Source organism: Chelonia mydas, chromosome 5 (genome assembly GCF_015237465.2).
Source record: "Chelonia mydas isolate rCheMyd1 chromosome 5, rCheMyd1.pri.v2, whole genome shotgun sequence".
NCBI classification, from domain to species: Eukaryota; Metazoa; Chordata; order Testudines; family Cheloniidae; genus Chelonia; species Chelonia mydas.
The window spans coordinates 40,985,891-41,007,696 of record NC_051245.2 but is presented as its reverse complement, the minus strand read 5'-3'; the positions used below and the strand labels follow the sequence as shown (position 1 = coordinate 41,007,696).

Genomic DNA, 21,806 nt, shown 5'->3' with positions numbered 1-21,806 from the left:
GCCTCAGAAAATGAGATCAATTAACTAGCAGACAGGCTGCTATATTTCTGCCTCAAGGAAAGGCAGAATAAATCCTCCTGCATAATAAAAACATGTATCCTTCTATGCCCCTAGTGAGTCAGAGTAGCAAGGGACAGAGTCTCTCTCACTTGTTGGCAGGCACCCATACCCAGCCCCACCCTCTGACAGTGATCAATGTCTCCCCCGCAGGCACATACGCACACCTAGCCTCTCTCCCCCTGCAGTGATTTGCATCTCTGAGGCTGCTCCAGACATGCTGGAACAGACACGCTGCCTGGTTTGCCATGGAAGAGGTCCCCCCGCAGATTTCTTTTGTATTTTTCTGTGCGGGGAGCACAGAAATATGCAGGCCGTATGAATTCTGCACCCCTGTCAGTGGTAATAATGGCATAAAATGAAGAAGAGTGTGAAAACATCTTATTTCATTCAGCCTGATTTGTTGTCTTGAGTAAATATAAGCAATAAATGAGAATTTAAGGTATATTCCATAAGGTCTGCATCAAGAGGGACTGGATGCCTCCTTACCCAAGTGCAGAAACAACAACAAATATTACACCCTTCATTTTCCTTATTGCTCTGCTGACAACTGTCAACATTCCACTGAAATCAGCACAATATTAGGCAAACAGAAAAAACAGCAGCATAGTAACTAACAGGTGGAACATTTAGTAGCTGGCAAACAGTTACTGTAACCTATGTAAAAAAGTTGGTGGGACACTGGAGCACTGCACTGAACAACATGCCCTTTCACACGTTAAGACAAATACAGGATCCAAATGAAAGTAAGTTCATCTGGGAAGAGGAGCAACTGGATTAGTAATCGCTCCTTCCACAACCACTGCAGCAGTTCCATTAGCTTTTATTTTGTTTAGAAAACCATTAAACCTCCTATGGAAGTGCAATGACACTGTAGTGATGCCCGCATTTTTTCATTGCGCTCAGCTGAGTAATTTGTTCATGCCATAAAGCTGCAAAGAATATCACCAAGTGAAATCCCAGACACTTTCCTGCAATATTCATTGAAAGTAATATGATTAACCAGCCCACCAAACTTAACTTTTCCATCAAGCTTCTAAAAACTTTCAGCACTTAGGGCTTGTCCACACTCCCAAGTTTTGTTGACAAAACTTATGTCGACACCCAAAAGTCGACAAAACAAAAATTGCCAAAGGGTGTTCACACTTGCTCCCTTTGTCAACAGATCATGTCCACCTTGGGAACACCATCATCGACAGGGTGAGCAATGCACCATGGATATGTATCCCACAGTGCAGTGTTGTGGGAAGGAAGAGCTGATCGCTGCACATCTTGGTATTCTCTCCAGTTTCTCCCACAGCCCCTTCAGCTGCCCAGAGCAGCACCATGAGCAGCTCTGCCATTCCTCAGCACAGAGAGCTCACAAAGCAGTACAGCAGTCTGTCCCCTGCCCCGTGAAGCAGCAGTCTGCCTGCTGCTGTGTTCCTAGTGCAGGGCAGAACAGGAGCATTCCAATGATTTGCTCTTTGTTTGTTCCCCAAACAGAGCAATACACAGATACTTCCCGGAGCTTTGAAAGGGGAGGGACGCATGCCTGCAGGGCAGCAGAGATCAAAACACTGAGCAGAGCAATCAGGGCAGGCATTGTGGGATACTGGCGGAAGCCAGTTCTGTCCACAAAACATTCAGCAGTGTCTATACTGGCTCTTTGTCAACAATAAAGGGAGGGGAAAAGACAAAAGTCTCTCATGGGGTGGAAGTTTTTGTCACCAAAACTGGGTATTTTTCACAACAAAAGTCCCATTGTAGTGTGTACACTCTTGCTGTTTTGTCGCCAAAAGGCAGTTTTTGGAAACAAAACTTCCCAGTGTAGACAAGCCCTTAGAAGACTAGATATAGGCCTGTTTGTGATTTTGAAAAAGTAACATAGGGCATCATGTCATTCTTGCTGCACAGGCTATGTGTGGATTACTTTAATGTTTCTTCCAAATATTATATGGGGACTTTTACTGCACCCATTGGAGACATTGGATTGTTGTCATTGAAGTGAATTGGACAGTATCCCTCCATTGTAAACACTGGTGAGAACCCCCCCCCCCCCAACCCTGGCCTCTTTATGCCACTCTAACATAAAGGGGTGATAAATAATATAGAACTACTGCAACAGCTCTATGCTTGTCACCCACACCACATACCCAGAACATATCATGGGAAAGATGGATGAATCTGGACTGCTGGTGAACTCTGGCTATTCTCTGCTTCCCATTGAAGGCCACAGGACACAAAGTAAGTCAAATTAGTTCTAAGTCTTAGGACTACTCTAATTTCACCGTTGCCCCTAACTCTTGTGATTTTATCACAAGTCTCACAATATGTGGCATTTTCCTTAAAACTGCAGCTCTCAAGTCATGCAACTATATGAAATTCTCAGCTTTCATTTAAAAAAAGTCTGCCACAATGATGAGACATAGAAAGAGATGAAGAACATGAATTCTAAAAGCTTGAAAACAAAAAGGAAAATAAAAAGACCCAAAATGTATTATTTAAAAGAACTGCATGAATTTTAATATAATCTTACGACTTTTTGGGGGCCTGATTTATGATTCCTGAATGCTTGAGGTTGGGAATACAGTAATTCACACTAACGGCCAGGCCCACGGTGTAGGGTAAGACACAAGTGGCTTAAAGTCATCTTTCCCCTCCCAATCCCATTTCCTGTAAAGAGTGCATCTGTCATAAATATAAAGGGAAGGGTAAACACCTTTAAAATCCCTCCAGGCCAGAGGAAAAACCCTTTCACCTGTAAAGGGTTAAGAAGCTAGGATAACCTCGCTGGCACCTGACCAAAATGACCAATGAGGAGACAAGATACTTTCAAAAGCTGGAGGGGGGGAGAAACAAAGGCTCTCTCTGTCTGTGTGATGCTTTTGCCGGGAACAGAAAGGAATGGAGTCTTAGAACTTAGTAAGTAATCTAGCTAGATATGCGTTAGATTCTGTTTTTTTAAACGGCTGATAAAATAAGCTGTGCTGAATGGAATGGATGTTCCTGTTTTTCTGTCTTTTTGTAACTTAAGTTTTTGCCTAGAGGATTCTCTATGTTTTGAATCAGATTACCCTGTAAGGTATTTACCATCCTGATTTTACAGAGGTGATTCTTTTACTTTTTCTTCTATTAAAACTCTTCTTTTAAGAACCTGATTGCTTTTTCATTGTTCTTAAGATCCAAGGGTTTGCATCTGTGTTCACCTATGCAAATTGGTGAGGATTTTTATGAAGCCTTCCCCAGGAAAGAGGGTGTAGGGTTTGGGGAGGATTTTGGGGAGAAAGAGGTTTCCAAGCGGGCTCTTTCCCTGTTATATATCTGTTAGACGCTTGGTGGTGGCAGCAATAAAGTCCAAGGGAAAAAGGAAAATAGTTTGTACCTTGGGGAAGTTTTAACCTAAGCTGGTAAAAATAAGCTTAGGAGGTTTTCATGCAGGTCCCCACATCTGTACCCTGGAGTTCAGAGTGGGGAAGGAACCTTGACTGCATCTAACACAGTAATGGAGAAACGTGCCAGAATGAAGGCAAGCAAAATACTAAGGAGATTTAAATACATATGCATTTCAGCTAAGCATTTCTATAACAAATTAAAATAAAGTTCCCGGTTTAAGACTGTAAATCAGGACTAACTGAAATAATCCTCTTAATAGACAGTATTGGGTGTTCACAACCCATCGGCAGTTATCCAGAAAACTATAAGCGCTGAAGAAAGTGGACATATACTAAAAGTCCTAAAATTATTTGAGTCTCACAATAAATTCTTATAAAGAATTTTAAGTCAGAAAATGGATACCAATCATGTATAGCTACATAAAATTAGTTCAATTTTAATTATATGTATAAAACAGACCCAGATTACAGTGATATAACCTGTCACACTGTGAAGTCATAAACCAAACACAAATTAAGGTCCTGATCCTGAAAAAATTTATGCATGTGTGTAACTTTACTTAATGGGGACTCCTCATGTGAGTGAAGTTACATGCATAAATCTTTGCAGGGTCAGAACCTGACTTCAGTGGGACTACTCACTTAAATAAAGCTACTGCCTATGTAAAGTCTTTGTAGGATCAGGGCCCAAAATTGGATTTTCTTGTTATAGCCCAAGATAAAAGAAGTGTGGTAGTCTGAGGTACTTAAGCTTATTCTACACTGCTCTCTACCACAAAGTTTCTTTTCTATATAGTAAATTAAAAGGAAGAAAATTCTGACTAGACAAGGGCTATTTGTCTCTCTATTACTAATTTTGCTGATATCAGGAACAGTAAATTAAACTATGCAATTTAGCTATGCAAGCTTTTAAATTAATACAGACCCTGGGTTATCCTATGAAACTCTCAATGCAGTTGTATTGAACAGAAATATTAAAAGATTTAAAAAAACCCTCCATATCTCAATAGAAAAGACTGAGCATTCAGGCAAGAGGTACATGTAGAGAATCAGAAGGAAGAAATTATACTGCTGGGTCAGACATCTGTCCTACCAGTGTCATGGCAAATGGTTACGCCTACTGATTAATTGATTTGTTAGAGAGGTAAGAGATTCCAAAAGAACTGCAATGAGATTAAATCAATAGTACTCACAATGAACATTAAAGTGGAGGAGGCAGGTTTGAAGCATTAGGCCAAATATAGACACTTCTCATCTAAACTGTTAATTTACCAATTAAATCAAAATCACATTCATTTTCAGATTTTTGCTTTGGATAGCAACTGGTGTGTATTTATTGAAAACAAACAGGGTTAGAAACAGAGTTGTTGAACCATGTTTCCCAATGGGTTTTGCAATGTAAAATTACTACTTACACCTCTAAAGTGGGAAACAACATTTGCCAATAGTTAAAAATGATTAAGTTTTAGAACAGTTGGGTCTTCCAAGAAATAAATGGGGATTCTCTTTCTCTGTACTCCAATCCAACACAACGGCCTTCAGGACATTGTCCAACATCCTGGGATCCCCATTCACTAACTATTTTTCCCTCCTTCCCTCATAGCTACCGCCTACTGTAAAAATTTACATCTAGCTAGGATACAGATTCTTCCAAGACAGCTAGCGTAACCGTAAACTTCCTACCAGAGGTCCCCAAGAGAAATATGTGCCCATACACTCCTACAGGGTCCCAAGGTACCTGCTCTACAGTTTATAACAGACCCTCTGAAGAGGATGGGAGCATATTCAACATTCATACTGAAGATGGGTCTCTTCTCTCATGTCACTGCAAGCCATGCTGCATTCAAACATCTTAACCTACCAATGCATCCAGTAGGACCAGTATATTATCAATATGTACAATTTCACAAGCTAGTCAGACTAATTTTCCAAGATGCAGATGGTTTAATAATCATTAACCTAGCACTTTCTTTTTGTTCACCACTATAATTATAAGCTACTGACGCTCAAATGTAGGAGGAATGAGATCGAAAAGCAGGGACACCAAAAAAATATCAGTACAAAAGGCATAAAATAACGGAGGTGAAAGAATTTATTACTACAATATAAACTTTTTCTCTAATCTTTATTATTTGGTATTTCAGAGCAAATAATTCATAATAAGCACGAGGTGGCAAGATTTGTGTGGAATGGAAGTCAGTTTACATTTTAAATGTAAACTATTCATCCTAATGAGAGTTTTTCCTGGAGATAATCAGCTTCTTGCTAGGACAAAACCAAAATCCATCATGGTGACAATGATGATTCACTTAAAAAAAATACATTGTACTTTTTCTCTCCTCCTAATTTCAACTCAATCAGTACAGGAAGGAAGTCCTCTACCTGACAGAAGTACAGATTTCATTTTCCTAAAACAGCTCATCTGCAAGAGTCACTGGACAGTGGACTCTGATTCTATGCATGGAGGGGGGAAAAAACCACAAAGGCTATTCTAATGTTCATAATAACTACAAAATACATGGATATAATTTTGTTTGACCATGAATTATATGTAAACAAACAATTTAATCAAACTAATACATACAAACTTCATACATCTGAAGAAGTGGGTTTTTTTTTAAACACGAAAGCTTATGCCCAAATAAATCTGTTAGTCTTTAAGGTGCCACCGGGGCTCCTCATTATTTTTGTGGATACATACTAACATGGCTACCCTGCTGATAATCAAACTAATGTTAATATAGTTTTCTGATATTGAATTCATCAGTTGTTTTCAAGTCCTTCTGCATATACTGCATATTTGCAATCTATTTTTTTTAAAAAAACTTAATTTTCCAGACAGTAATATTAATCTTTCCTTTGGTTTTAAAGTTACAAACTAAATATAATTCCGTATTTATGTACAAGCAAGTTCATTCTCCCAGTAAGATTTAATCTTTCTCTAAGAAGATTGCCAACATATTCACTGTATAATATGTCACAGAAAACCCATATCTGGTCCACACATCTCTGGATTGTAGCATTGCAAGACGGCAATTCATTGTGTTTGATCATTGTGTTCAGTTTAATCCAAATGTCCTCTAGAGTTTGATTATTACAAATAGATTGTTCAATTGTCCACTTTGCTCTATAAAATGCATGTAGCTTCAGTCTTTCTAAATTACTCTGCAGTTCTCTAGATAAAGGAAGAATTTTTTCTTTAAGTTTAGGACTAGGGACAGAGATACTCCAAGACCTTCTCAATTTTGGTTTTTCATTTGCTGGTTGTACTTCCAGATTGCTTGAATGAATTTGTGCGTGCACTGTTTGTGTTTGAATTAAACTTTGACCAGTTTTCAAATTAGACTGAAACTCCAGAAGGTCTACTGTGCAGTCATAATGTTGCCCAATAAGAGGTTCTGAAGCGGCAACAAGTTGTTTCACTTCTTCTGCTTTCTCACCAGAAATAATAGGTGGTTGTCTTTTCGGCTTGAGGGGAAGTTTGTGTGAATCATTTGGAAACCAAGGAACAAATCTTGGTAGTTGCCGAATAGGAAACTCCTTCAGTGTTTCTTCCACAAGTTTCTGCAATTTTGTAAGGTCATTCTGAAATGGTCGATAGTGCAAAACTACTTCCATGCTGGTACTGTAGGAATCCAGTTATTCTTAATAAAAGAAACAGTCTCTTGATTAGGATCCTCAACTCTAAAGCGTAATACATCTTATTTACAAGAATCTTTTCTTGCACGTGATGCACAGATCAGAAGAAAACAGGACCTAAAGCAGAAGTATTGTAAAGAATAAGATATCACCATATTAAGCCATATATTGCTAGAATATTTTGCAGTAAAACAAAATGCTGTAAAGATAAACTAGCAATATTTATATTTATGTATCAGAATGCTTTATACTTTACCACAGTGATTACTTACTGGTATTTAATCATTGCTAGTGTTTTAAAACACCAGATAAGTAGATTTTAAACTTTAACAAAACAAAACATACATAAAACTTATATGATCTGCTCTTCATGGAAAAACCTATGCTGTTCCCCCCAAACAGTATTCTCCTCCCTGTCACCCACCCATTTCTGTGATCATATGAAATTGATGTGAAGATGTTTTACCCAGTTAAGCATGCCTCAATGGAACCCTCAGATTGTATGCCACTGTATTTACCCACAAATTACCATGCATCTATGGCACTATGTTCTTAACACGCATACCTAATAGTATCCACTAAAAGCACCAGGATTTCATTTAAAACATGAACAGTCATATGATAAAGTTACCTCCAGCTTGATGTTAAGACCTGTTATATCCTCTCAAATTATCAGTCCGGAAAAAAAGAGGGGAGATGGGGGGCAAACAGAACAAAGAAAATAGTAATTTTAAATACAAATCCGAAACAATATCTTCCTTCTACTCCCATGAAGGAAACTGAATAATATACTGCAGATTATAATTACTGACGATGAAAGAAATACTCCCTGAAATAGGACTAACAGTTACACATAATTTAAAATAGAAGATTAGCCAAGAAGCTGTTCTGGACTCCAAGTATGCCAGACAATATATAATAAAGATTTTCTTATTTCAATTCCATAGCATAACTATATATCAACCAGTCTTAGCTCCAAACTTCAGAGCTACACATCACAGTCATGCTATTATATGAAAACTTTAAATAGGATACTCCCTCATTTCCAAAATTCAGCATTTCTCTCTCTCTCTCTCTGATGAAGGTTAAATTGCCTGTTAGATAATGGGCACAAACAGCATTACCAATTATGGAATAAATTCATAGCATCCTTTACTCTCTAATTTTTTCCAAATTTTCAATAATCTGTGTGTGTTCTAACAGATACCAACAATAGAGAGTAATACTACAAACACTAGACTCAGATCATTTAGCTACTGCATTGCAATGACTGAACTCTAGGAGTTGAAAGGGACACACGTTTATGACAGGTCTGTTTTGAGTTCTCTCTAAATTCCTTTTTTCCTTCTAATTGCAAAGTCTACAGCATTAATGCTACATTGACTTCTCTGCAGGCCCAGGGATCTACTTATACCTCTTATCAGTCCCCTATGCCCCAAACAAGGGTGGGGTAGGAAGAAAAGATTTTGCTTTGAATCAGTTGTTACAACAGCAGAACTGTTGATTTTTTTTTTTTTTTATTATGGAAAAGCAGCTTGATTTTGTCATTTGAAACCTCAATAACTGCTTTAGACAGCCATAAACTAACACCATTAAAACCAATATACTGTCTTCAGGAGTGTTTTAAAGTGAGCGTATTAACATGAGGTAGATTCAACTAAGGCCACGTCTTCACTACCACTTATGTCACTCAGGAGTGTGAAACAAGTTTCGCCGGCATAAGTGGTAGCGTCCACAATGCTAGGTCAGCAGAAGAGCTTCTCCCACTTACATAGCTATACAAATGATCTTACAGCAGTGCGGTTGCATCGGTACAGCTGTGCCGCTGTAAGCTCACTAGTATAGACATGGCCTAAAACCCTAATTCTGCAATCACTTATGCAGATGTATAACTTATGTACCTGAGTAGCCCCAATGAGTTCAACTGATTACAGGATTGTGGACTTCATCTTAAGTTGTTCATTATTGCTACTTAATATGAACACAAAAGCACAATGGTAGATAAACAATACCAGAAGCAATATCATTTTTACTGACCGAGAAAAAGGAAAAGCAGATAAAGATTATTTAGTGCTCTTCTCTCTCATTGTTACAGGTCCCAATTCACTTCTGGAAAAAAGGTCAGCGCTCCATTGTGGAGTTGTGCTCTCTTGCAAATTAGACTCAAAGAACGTAGAAAACATGAATTTATCAGTTCTGGACTGTGAAGGCAAGGAATCAATTAAGTCTGCAGTTGTCTGTTGATCAAAGAAGAGTTAGAAGACAAAAATATAGTATTCTATATACTATCAGCCCAATGAATAGCAAATGCAAGCACTCTGCTGCACATGCTAAAAACTCATCTGCTAACTGCAGATATTGCAGAACACAGGATTTTCACCCCCCATAAGTCAATGGCGTTTATATGCTCTGTGACTTGCAGAAGCTTTCTAGCCTTTCCCTCTCCAATCCATGCAGAACACTACCACCAAAATAGTCTTCCTTTTCCAGACAAGATCTTCTCTCACCCTCTCTTTTTCCTAACAAAGTTCTAGTTTCTCCTCTTCACCTTCAAAGTATTGCACAGCTTTTCCACCACCTGTATCTTTGGTGTTTCTTCCAATCTGTTTGGTCAAGACTGTAAATACCTGAGCCTCCAATTAATAAAACATTCTGTATTTGTATACTTTTTCATTCAAAGAGCTCACAGTACTTACTCCTGAGGGAATCCTTCACCAGAAAATTAAAAATTCTGCATGCGCGCGCACACACACACACAGAGCTCTGGATGCACAGGGAGTCATTGGGGAGTTCTGGGTGCTGGAGGAGTGGGGCTTGGTGGGGTGAAGGTCCAGGTGCAGGTGGAGAGGGGGGGCTTGTTGGGGTGGTCCAGGTGCAGTGGGATGGGGCTAATTGGAGTGGGGGTTAAGGAGCTTCATGGAGGGTCTGGACTACACCGGGGTTGGGTGGATAGAGGCACAGCTCCCTGTACAGTAACCCCTCCCTCTGCGGCTGAGGAGCAATGGGGCTAGGAGGTGTGGAGCTTCTTGTAGCTGGGGGAGGCTGCTGGGGGTGGATCTGACCCAGCCCTGGTCGCTCCTTGAGGGAGAAGAGGAAGTCCTGTTCTCCCTCAGCCCCAGCCCAGATGGAACTACCAGCTGAGCCTGGCGCAGGGTAGGAGCCACCAAACAGGGCATCCACAGCCCCCCGACCCAGTGATTTTCCTCTCCGACGGCTGGTCTAGGCACCCAAAACGAAGCACCCAGTAGTGCTAGAACAATTTTTATAGTGGGGATGCTGAAGGCGGAAACCATGTATTTGGGTTGTTATTACTACTTCAAGCCACGGGGTGCACTAGCACCCTCCGCACTGCTAGTTCCAGCACCTGTGGACACATCCATGCTGCTGGTGAGGGGCATGTGACCACTCTTGCAGCTTCCCAGTCAGAAAGTCATTTTTCTGCAGGGAAGCAAAGAAATCTGCAGGGGACATGAATTCTGCACCCATGCAGTGGTGCAGAATTCCCCCAGGAGTATACAGTACTATATAAAAATAGGTGGTTATCTAGATAAATCTCATATTATGCCTGTATTTTCATACAACTTTGTATCAGATCCTTATATAGAAAACTTTGTATTGAGCCTTGGTATAATGTTAAAAAATTTCTTTTTGCTAAAAGTAGAATAAGATCTCCCCCCTGCTTTTAATCAATTGCCCTGTTGAATGAAGGAGGTGTGAATGAGTGAGGCATGGAAGGCAAGCACCTCCAGACAGCTGCAACAGTTGAAGAGGGGATGGAAGCCAGACCCAAGAACAATAAAACTTCTCAAGTGGGCTCACTAAAGAAGAGCAGACATATTGAGGGCCTTGGGGGTTAAAGGCAAGCACCTTCTTTTGAAAACAAACACCCAGAAGGAAGCAGCACAAAGGACCAAGGGACACAGACACAGATTTTGTATCTGGCATAGATTTGCATGAGAGGGAAGCTGCTATAAATGTGAGGTGTCTTGCAGAGGACCCCGGGTCTTGTCTTGTCAACATGGGAGTATCCAACCGGCTGGGCAGAAGCCCAGTTCCACCCCTACCCCATCTAACTCACCTGGCCAGTGAAGTTAAGGGGAGCAACTAGTTGGTAACAACAACAAGACGGAGTGTGCTTGTGTGTGTGTGAGAGTGTAATATATATCATATGATACAGTGTTGATTGATACATGTATTACCAATATATGTGGCACTTTGCCTTATTCCCCCTGTAAAGATCCTGTGCAGTACTTTAAGTACAACAGTTATTCCTATTTTACAGCTGAAGGGAGTGAAGCTGAGAAGGATAAGGGACTTACTTAAGGCTACAGAGAGATTCTTTAACAATGCCACAAACAGAACACACGTCCCCCGATTACATAGTGCCAACGTCTAGCACAAGCGTTGCCCATATCCCATTGAGAAAGGGACCAGTGAACCACTTCCTCCCACATTTGCTACCGCACGATAATATTTCTGTGACAACTACAGCAAGTGCTTCTGTAGACAGGCAACATCAGGACAATATTTATGTATTTTATCTTTCATACACTAAGTGTTTCATTCTTCCTTGAAAGGCGCTAATCTCACCAGCCTGCTCGTCTTCCCACTCGGTGTAGGGAACCGCAGCTCTACCTGAGCAGCCCAGCCACTGCCAGGGCTAACGGGGGGGGCGGCCGGGCGCTGGTGGGGCGAGGCAGGGGCCTATCTTCTGGGCTCGTCATGCCCAACTCCCGGAACCTAACAGGGCACCCTCACTCCTGACCGACGCCGGCCCACCCCGCACTGGGCCCGGCCTGCTTCCGCGCTCCACCCAATAGCCCACACTCCCTCCCGTACAGACCCGCCGGGGCCTCCGCCTTGGTTCCTCCCCCTCCTCCGGCGGAGAGACCCGGCCTGAGGCCACCCAGGGCCGAGCCGCATCTCCCGGCACAGCCCTAGAGCGGGCAACGAGGCCAGGGGCCACCCCGCGCCCCCGGCTGGCGAGAAAGGCTGAGGCCCAGGCAGGAGGAGGGGCGGTGAGCTCGCGTCTCGGTACCTTTCAGGGCCAGCAGATGCTCCTGCTTCGGCTGATTCACATCCATTGCCTCGGCCTCCCCGCTCTGGGCCTTCGCCGCCTACAGGATTCACCTAGGCCAAGATTCTGCTGATGGCGAAAGAAACAACGATAGAGGTCTGCACGCAGCCTGAGCCAAGCTGACCGGAGTCCAGAGAACCGGGAGGTGCGTTTCCCGGCATGCAACGTGCCAGTTGGAACGGAGAAGGACCCGGAAGAAACTACAGGCCCCAGCATGCACTGCTCCCCTTGATCCCAGCTGCTCACAGACGATCTGGACGAAGAGGGACCTGGGCGGGTGGGGTTGTCTTCTGGGGACCTGGACTAATCGCGTTGCATGCTGGGATTTGAAGTCTTCGCGGAGGTGACTGAGATGAAGTTAGAGCATTACACGGTGGAACCTGTAGTTTTCGCGAGCCTCTGAGCGACAATGTGACCCATTGTATGATGGGAATTGTAGTCTTCATGCGTCCCTTAGGTATCACTGTGGGCTGTGCGAGGAGACGCATGCGCAGTAGTGATCACGGCGGCCGCCAGGGATGAACCCCTTAGGATTATTTTTCATTCCTGCGCGGATGCTTCGTGTGGTGACATCACAGCGCAAGGCCGGTAGTGTCAGCGCGTGGCCCGCTCCTCTCTCCCTGCTGGCTCATTGGCGCGTAGGTGGCTCGTTCCTCCTCCCTCTTCCAAGATGGCAGCCATGGGTGTAAACAAGGCCGGCCCCGGACCGGGGCTCGAGGCCGGTCCCAGGCACAGCGGCAGGCGGGGGCCGGCTGGGGCTGCTGTGAAGGTGAGAGGAACGGCACCCGTCCGCCCAAGTGCCCGCTTGGTTCACACAACAGCTCCTGCCAAAGGGTGGCGACGTTGCTTCGGCTCAGGGGTTTCTCCCAATGGCATAAAACAGACCCTGTGCAGCAGCAGCCGCTTACCCTGGCTTCGGGGGCGGCCACCGGTGGGGACATGGAGAAGCCCGCACGAGTGCAGAGGGATGATTTGCTGTGTTGGGCGGCCCTGGGTCCTGTGAGCTGGTGCGAGGGTAGGGGCAGGCTGTCGAGAGGCGAGTGGGTTCCCGAGTGGGGTGGGGTGTCAGGCCAGTGGCTGGACCTATGAGTAGGGCCCTACCAAATTCACAGTCCATTTTTAAAAAAATTGAATTTCTTAGTTTCAGATATTTAAATCTTAAATTTAGCCATGTTGTAACCATGGGAGTCCTGACCCAAAAAGAGGGTGGTGGGGCAAGGTTATTGTAGGAGGGTCACGGTATTGCCACCCTTATTTCTGCACTGCCTTCAGATTTGGGTGGCCAAAGAGTGGGAGCTGCTGGCCAAGAACCTATCTCTGAAAGCAGCGTTGATGCCAGCAGGAGTGGAGAAGTAAAGGTGTCAATACCATACCATGCCACCCTTCTGCATTGCTGCTGGCGGCAGCGCTGTCTTCTGGGCTAGGTGCCTGACCAGCAGCCGCCACTTTCTGACTGCCCAGCTCTACCGGTGACGCAGAAGTAAGAGTGGCAGTACTGTGACCCCCCCTACAATAGCCAGATTTCTTGGGGGAGACCAGATTTCACAGTCAGTGATGTGTTTTTCATGGCTGTGAATTTGGGTAGGGCCCTACCTATGAGGTAGGGAGGTCCTGGAGTGCACTGAATCAGCTGGGCCATGGAGTGGCTCCCCATCAAGAGCCCTAGGTCAGACAAGCAGTTGGCCAGGGCCGGCCTTCAGTTCCTTTTACTTGGGGCTCGCAGTAAGTGGGTTCGCACTGTGATGGACAGTGCTCATGCTTCAGTTCATTTGCAGAGAGAAAGGGCTGTACAAAAGCAAATCATGACTGGAATCCACAAAGGAAGAACTATCTAATGGGACAATTGCTGGGGTTAATTGGTTTCAGAGTGCAGCTGCATGGTAGATTTCTTTATACAAGAGCTACCATTGTAACATGGGCCACTTAACTCTTGATGTGTGGTTGCTTCTGATCTGTTCAAAATGATCTCTTGATTTATAGGTTCTTGAGTGTGGAGTCTGTGAAGATGTATTTTCTTTGCAAGGTGATAAAGTTCCCAGGCTGCTTTTGTGTGGGCATACCGTCTGCCATGACTGTCTTACTCGGCTTCCTCTCCATGGCAGAGCAGTTCGCTGTCCTTTTGATCGACAAGTTACTGAACTAGGTAAGGATGAAAATTGTGTGTGTGTGTCTTTAATTAGATTAGTGTAATTTAAGAATGACAAGAACATGACTAGTAACTTACCAGAGACTTTCATTTCTGTTTGTAGGCTGGTGAGACATGTGTCTCAAGAAGGATAAGGTAGTGTTTTTACAAATTTTGTGGGGGAGGGAGTTTATTCTATACGTAAGGAATGGTAGGAGAGAGAGACTAATGGGTGGCAAAACTTGGGAACATTGATGGAGTAAAGGGAGTGGAAGATGATACAATAAGATAATAGTTCTGAGACCTTGTCTTTACTCAGAAAAGTGTTTCTGCCCTATGTTAAGTTGGCTCCCCGCCCCTTACTTTTAACTTGACCTGTTAACATGAAAACTACAGACTACTTGTTTTCACTAGGATTTTACCTCACATTATTTCCATGGGTTAGCTAACATGGTAATATACTTTTTCCTTGAGAACATGCACCCTGAGATGTGCTGTGTTAACTTAAATGGACTATGTGGGCCCACAGAGTCAAAGATGTTAATATGACTCTGTCACTATACAACATTAAATAGTGGCAAAGTTCAGGGTTTGATATACAGAGATTTCAGCTTGATTAGTACCTTGGCAAACACACTATTAAACATTCTTTGTATCTTTTATTAAAGATACAGAAAAAGGAAAAAGAGAGCATTTTTGAAATAAAAGGTATTAAGTAAGGCTTTAATTTTAACAACATTCCTTTTTTCCTTTAGCTGGCGAGAGCCTTTAGCGGAAAACCCCTCTGTTTGACCGTCCCTTAGATGACATTAAAGATGGTAACTGTCCTTTTTTGGGGAAAAGAGAAGGTAGTTGAACTGGGCTGGAGTAGCTCCTGTTGAAGTCCAGTCCTGTTTCCTAGTGAACAAAACAAGACAAACGTACATAAGAGGGGAGAGAAAAGAAACAGCCAAGATAGAAAATGCAGCTTCTGTCTTTGGTGTTGACTTTCACTTGCATCCTTACTGCTGGAAAAACTCTGGCATGGCAGTTGGTCTTATTCGCCACTCTGAAGACCTGGCAAACTCATACCGGAATTGGGCTGTTCAGGGCACTGCTTTTAGTTGTCTCTTTGGTGACAGGCTTACAGCAGTGTTGCAAAATATACACTTTTGGCTAGCTAAGCCAGACTCTTATTCAACAAAAGGAGAGAAGTTGGAAAGAGAAGAAATAAGATGGGGAAGGAAAAGGACACCCACTGTCTCACATCCAAGATGTTATTCGGGATTGAGCCGGTGGAAGTGGTGGTGTCTGGGTCCCTCCATCTGGCCTGATCTGGTGAGGACATCCTTCAGGATCCAGATGACAAAGGCCAAACAGTGTCACAGCACATCCTGGGGTCCCAAGAGATGGTGGGAGTGGCAGCCATGATGGCAAAGCTCACTCCATCCTGTTCTGTTGACTTTCAGCCAGCCACCATTTGCGACTGTCAATTTTACCTCCCAAGTCTCTCTCTTTTGAGGACCCCAAAAAGGGAATGATGGGCAAACTAGCTTGTCGTCTCGTTATTTTGTCCAACAGTTAGTTAAGCCTAGTTTTCGACATGCCAGTTGTGGTTCATTAATTCCCAGTCCTGTGCTTCTCTTGTTTAGCAGGTGTGATCTTAGTACAGTGCTTGTTTTATATTAATAAGCCTTTTTGTTTGGACTAATTCAATCTTAGTGTTTCCTTTTGCACTTTTTCCCACCAACGTTTGTTACAGATTTTTGGAATATTTTGTAAAATTTTATCTGCTTTCCCACAGTTGAGCTCACAGTTAGGGTAAATTTTGTAGGCTCCGTTATTACAACAGTTGAGAGGGAGACATCACATGAAATACAACAGGTCTGAATGAGAGATAGGAGATAAGACGAGAGAATAATCTTAAAAGCCAATGTATGACATTTTTAAGAAATAGGGAGGGTTGATGTCAAAAGCCACTGATGTCAAGAGAGAGGGGGTGGAGCAGAGGTCCTGGGATTTAACCATGGGATCAGCAGTGGGCCTGTCTTATGCCTATAACTTAGATTGACCTAGCTCAGGGCTGCGAAGAATGCACCCTGTGTAATGTGTTCTGGTCGATTTAACCCTCAATGTAAATGCAGCTAGGTGGATGGAAGAATTCTTCTGTCGACCTAGCTACTGCCTCTCAGAGAGGTGGACTACCTATGATAACTGAAAACCCCCTACCACCAACGTAGGAAGTGTCTGTGCTATAGTAGTGCAGCTGTAGCACTGTAGCTATGCCTGTGTAGTGTAGCCCTATCCTAAGTCAGTAGTTTCAGTGGAGTGGTGAGGGGTGGGGCTGGAGCTGGAGTCAAAGAGGTCAATGATGGGGTTGGAGGAGCAGGAACTCAATGTGGAAGTTGTAAATGGCACACTCAGTCTGGAAGTGAAGTGAAAATGGATGTTAGTGGAAGAGGCGGGTCACAGTGAAGTCAGTGTTTAAGATGGGAAAATGAGAGCATGTTTATGGGGAAACAAATCTCTGGAGAAAGTAGCAGAAGACAATGAACATGGTGGCAAGAAAGATCAGGAGGCAAGCTGGCATGGAGCATGTGGAGGAATTGGAGGAGGAGAGCAGATGAAAAGTCTCAGTATTGATGATGGGAGGAGAGAGGTCTTACATATCTTGCCGATCTTTCCTTTGGGGGATGGGAAAGAAACCTTATGTGGAAAGGGAGGAGATAGCAGGAGTGGTGGATGTTTAAGGAGGGAGTCAAAGGCAAAAAATAGGTGGCTGAGGTTGTGAATATGGGATTCAGTGAAGCTGAACATATAGAACTGCCTGGCTAAGAGGATAGCAGAACTGAAGGAGAAAGTGAATTTATAATAGATAGGACTGTGACAGATATTGCAGCCACATGCACTATCTGAAGGGGAATGTATTGTATTAAATTTATGTATCACTGTGGGCCAGGTATTGTATGTATGATTGTGCTCTACTATGTGAGGGTGTTTACCACAGCACCTTTAGGAACAAAAACAGTGGGGGCTATTAAGGTGAATCGTGTAAATATCTCTAGAGAGAGACCACTTCTTGGGGAGATTTGCATACACTGGGTCATACTGGGTTTTCAGAGACTGGAAAGATAAAGGGATTTTGGCTTAAGAAGGCTGCCCTTGTACTGACTCAGGGCCTACTTTCTGACTCAGCAAACAGACAAGAAATTCTGTCCAAAGGCTCCAACCTTTGCCAAAGGGTGGGAAAAACTTTTGTCTATCAGGGCCCCATAAGACTGATGGGTGATCTCTAGCAAGGTTTGAATGTGCCCATAGTAGCGTCTGTTGGTTTTTATGTCTTTTCTGTGACGCTTTTGCCTTAAGAATAAAGGTACTCGCTTAGCAAGAGTTCTTTGGTAACTTGTAACTGCTGGCAATACACTGTTTGTAGCTCTTGAAGAGACAGAAGCCTGGCTTGCTGTGGAAATCGCACTGTAAGGCCTGTGCAGTCTTCACCCAACAGAGGTGATGGCTGGGCCCCAGAAACCTTAAATGAGTGCCCTCAAGAGACCAGGCAGGGGGAAATACAGGTGCAGTTACCTTGTAACCCTGTGACAGGGATTTCTGCTGTAGATGTTAAGTTGTGCAAGAGTAAAAGTGGAGGAAGCATATTTTGGGATTGAGGAGGTGAGTGAGGACAGGAGGTTGCCAGGGTAAACCTTGTGAAGGCAGAGAGGGGCAAATGAGCCAAGAGTGGTGAAGAGAGCCAAGGAATGATTCAGTAGAGGAAAGGGGAGTGGGGGGCTAAGAGGAAGAGTGGAGGAGAACTGGTGGATGTTGTTGGGCTGGAAGTTGCAGAAGGATTGGGTAGCAGGAGGGAGGGGGCAGTTTGAAAGCACTGAAGGAGACAAGATATTTGTCAGAGTGGGAATCCAGCTACGGAGAGATAGGAGGGAAGTGTTTTCAGATCAGATGAAATGAGTGACTACTTCACTGAGTGGGAGCGTTGATATGGGTTGCAGGTGAAATGAGACTGACTGTGAGGAAACCTGCAGCTAGTGTCCCCTGAGGCACCAACATGGAAATTGCAGTTACTGAGTTGTAAGGAAAGGAGGAGGGAGAGCAAGAAATCTAACTCACTGAAAAAAATAGATTATTGAAGGTGAGGATTGTAGATCACTGCTCAAAGTAGGCCTGAATGACATAGTGGTTAAAACACCCATGGCTGGCCTACACTGCATAAGTAGTATTGTGGCCTAAGGGTATTCTTGGAAATATGCTAGCATTGGATGAGAGCTAGATTCCATAAAAGACAGGATTGACCCCCAGCTATATCTGGACACCACATCTCACGTTTTGTGGTCACTGTTGTAAGCTGAACATAAGAATGGCCATACTGGGTCAGACCAATGGTCCCCCTAGCTCTGTATCCTGTCTTTTGAGAGTGGCCAGTGCGAGATTCTTCAGAGGGAATGAACAAAACAGGATAATTTATCAACTGATCCGTTCCCTGTTACCAGTCCCAGCTTCTGTCAGTCAGAGATTTAGGAACACCCAGAGCATGGGGTTGTGTCCCTCACCATCTTGGCTAATAGCCATTGATGGACCTATCCTCCCTGAACTTGTATAACTGGGTTCAAAAAAGAATTATATTTTTGGCCTTCACCATGTGTCCTGGCAACAAGTTGCACAAGTTGACGGTGTACTGTGTGAAGAAGTATGTATGTTTTAAATTTGCTGCCTATTAATTTCATTGGGTGACCCTGGGTTCCTGTGTTATGTGAAGAGGTAAATAACTCTTCCTTATTCACTTTCTCCACATCATTCATGATTTTATAGACCTCTGTCATATCACTTCTGAGTCATCTCTTTTCTAAGATGAATAGTTCCAGTCTTTTTAATTTCTCCTTGTATAAAAGCTTTCCATACCCATTATCTTTTTTTGTTGTTGTTGTTGCCTTTCGCTTTACTTTTTCCAATTCTAATATATCTTTTTTGAGATGGGGCAACCAGAACTGAATGCAGTATTCGAGGTGTGGACATACCATGGATTTATATAGTGGATTTATATAGGATTTATATAGTGGCATGATTTTTCTGTCTTATCTATCCATCCCTTCCCTAATGATTCCTAACATTGTTAGGTTATTTTCATTGCTGCTTGCACACTGATCTGATGTTTTCTGAGAACTACCCATGATCTCATTCCTGAGTGTTAACAGCTAATTTAGACTCCATCATTTTGTATGTATAGTTGGGATTATATTTTCCAAAGCGCACTTTGCACTTATTAACATTGAATTTCACCTGTCATTTTGTTGCCCAATCACCCTGTTTTGTGAGATCCCTTTGTAACTCTTTACTGTCTGCTTTGAACTTATCTAGAATAATTTTGTATTGTCTACAAACTTTGCCACCTCAGTGTTTGCCTCTTTTTGCAGATCATTATGAATATGCTGAACAGCACTGGTCCCAATATATATTCTTGGTGGACCCTGTTATTTACCTCTTGCCATTGTGAAAACTGACCATTTATTCCTACCCTTTGTTTATGTCTTTTAGTCTGTTACTGATCTATGACAGGACCTTAGTTCTTATCCCATGACTGCCTACTTTACTTAAGAGCCTTTGGTGAGGGAGCTTATGAAAGGCTTTCTGAAAGTCCAAGTACACTATGTCCACTGGGTCACCCTTGTCCACATGTTTGTTAACCCCCTCAAAGAATTCTATTAGATGATTGAGTCATGATTTTTCTTTACAAAAGCCACGTTGACTTTTCCCCAACACATCATGTTTGTCTGATAATTCTGTTCTTTACTATAGTTTCAACCAGTTTGCCTGGTACTGAAATTGGGCTTCCCAACCTGTAACTGCCAGGATCATGTCTGTTTTAAAAACCGGCAATACATTAGCTATCTGCCAGTCATCTGCTACAGCAGCTGATTTAGAGCCTCATTAGGAAGAGCTTTCAACCTTGCCTAAGAGGGAGCTAGGCTCAGCATACAAGCCCCCAAACTCTATGAACTTCAATCAAGCAGTCACAGGACAACAAACAAATTTATCCCAAGGATCATGTAGTCACTCCTCCTTTACCTAGAAAACTCCCTGGCAAAACTCCCATTTACTGCCCTTGTTCACTGACACTCAGAATTCTTCTAAAATGTGGAAGAACTTTTTTAATAGTTTTAAAATATTCTTGCAATGTTAAAATCATATAGGTTAAACTTAGCCTCTTAATACAACTAACCCCCCATTTTTTTCTACAATAGTCTACGTGTTTAGTGAAGTTTCTCTTTTGTACTTTCAAATGGTTGCTATGAATAAATATTTCATTATCTTGTTTCTGAGATCCATGTTGTCCTATTGGGCATAAGACTGTGTTAGTGACCTCTTAACTACACATACAGTTGAACACTCACAGAACAACCTAGGACATGATCCAGAAAGAGGAGAAAACAAAGCTCTCTGTGTTCTTCTTCACCTTGTATGTCCCAGATGCTGGCTGCACAGAAGTCTGGCTCAGTTTAGAGAGAGGTTGTTTTGTTGGTGCGGGTTCCTCACAGGCATGCCAATCAGCAGCAAGAGACTTTTGTGTAGCAAAGGAACTCAGAGGTAAGGAAGCTTATGCAAAGGAAAATCCCATGCTTAGCAACTTGCTATTTTGGGACAGAAGGAGGGCCAGGTCCATTATAAAGCCTAGAGTTTCTGTGATCAGAGGAAGAAGCTTGTCTGTTGCCCGATGTGAGAGTTAGCCAGCCTATGGGCCAGGTAAAACTGGAGTTGTGTGGGGTACTTCTCTTACTGTTTCCCCTCCTTCATTACTAGAAATGACAAGGTCCACCACTTCTATTACCTTTCCCCTGTCCACCTCATTTTTGCTGCTTTTGGAGGGGGCTTGCCTACTGAGCTGCTTAGGATTTCCTCTCCCATTTCCTTGACTGAACTTAAGAGTAGAACTTGTCAGCCAGTGAGATTTCTCTGGGATCTGTGGCCCATGCTAAAGTTTTGTTCTATCTGAATGTCAGTCAGCCAGTGAGGAACCCAACTCAGTGAGTCCCCCCTCCATTTACATGACCGTGATTGCTATATATGGTAACTGGGCTTTCTGCCGTTATAATGAGGTAGTTTGAGGCAGCTGCTTAATGACTAAATATACATCACAGGTTCACTATTAGGGAGAAGTATTTTCATAAATGAAGTTTTGTAGCCAGTGAGGCTGTGTGGAGCTGCTTTCTACTGTATGAAGGCCCTTAATTAGTAACAGTGAGTTTTATGCAGATTTTCTTTTCAGTTGGTTGTTGAAATAATGTGGTGCCTTGGTGTATAAAAGAACCAAAGAAGAGAAGCTAAGCTACTACACGATACCTCAAATATTTGTCCAGTCTCCATGGAGAGGTCTAAGGTAGATTCACAAAGTATACATCCATAGATCTGCATGCAAGTTAGACTTCCTTTTTTTTAAAAGAATCAGGTGTTTATTTTCTTGTATTGTACTCCTGCTAAAGTTAGCAACAATGGAGCCTGTGCATTTACTGTTCCTGCTAAAAGAAAGCAAATTGGGAACGCAGGTTTA

At 42.9% G+C, this 21,806-nt stretch overlaps 3 protein-coding genes across 10 annotated transcripts in view; 1 reads left to right on the top strand and 2 right to left on the bottom strand.

Moving 5' to 3' along the window:
- Positions 1-12,248, bottom strand: part of TRAPPC13 (trafficking protein particle complex subunit 13) — a 44,119-nt gene extending 31,871 nt beyond the window's left edge. For all 4 annotated transcript variants that reach the window (XM_007058995.4, XM_027821480.3, XM_027821481.3 and 1 more), the window contains exon 1: positions 12,109-12,248. In XM_007058995.4, coding sequence (XP_007059057.1) covers positions 12,109-12,154 — 46 coding nt within the window. In that variant the 5' untranslated portion in view covers positions 12,155-12,248. The remainder of the gene's footprint in view (positions 1-12,108) is intronic.
- SHLD3 (shieldin complex subunit 3) lies at positions 5,506-9,253 on the bottom strand. 2 transcript variants are annotated; one of them, XM_043546966.1, is made up of 2 exons: positions 9,108-9,253; positions 5,506-7,187 (listed from the first exon to the last, which is right to left on the bottom strand). In XM_043546966.1, exon 2 carries the CDS (start codon positions 7,047-7,049, stop codon positions 6,303-6,305), a length of 747 nt encoding a protein of 248 aa, XP_043402901.1. In that variant the 5' UTR covers positions 7,050-7,187; positions 9,108-9,253; the 3' UTR covers positions 5,506-6,302. The 2 variants fall into 2 exon arrangements, with proteins under 2 accessions (XP_043402901.1, XP_037758841.1); XM_037902913.2 differs by lacking the exon at positions 9,108-9,253 and adding an exon at positions 7,702-9,075.
- A 273-nt stretch (positions 12,249-12,521) lies between the features above and the next one.
- TRIM23 (tripartite motif containing 23) overlaps positions 12,522-21,806 on the top strand; it is a 33,146-nt gene continuing 23,861 nt past the window's right edge. Inside the window, exons 1-2 of one of the 4 annotated variants that reach the window (XM_043546959.1) lie at positions 12,522-12,785; positions 14,128-14,290. In XM_043546959.1, the coding sequence (XP_043402894.1) occupies positions 12,666-12,785; positions 14,128-14,290 (283 nt within the window). In that variant the 5' untranslated portion in view covers positions 12,522-12,665. Of the gene's footprint in view, positions 12,917-14,127; positions 14,291-14,396; positions 14,429-21,806 lie in introns of those variants that run through there. The other 3 variants (XM_037902911.2, XM_037902912.2, XM_043546960.1) reach the window with 3 other exon arrangements.

Bases quoted from the DNA above. Each gene is read 5' to 3' on its own strand.
- SHLD3 (XM_043546966.1), bottom strand. From the start codon at position 7,049: ATGGAAGTAGTTTTGCACTATCGACCATTTCAGAATGACCTTACAAAA.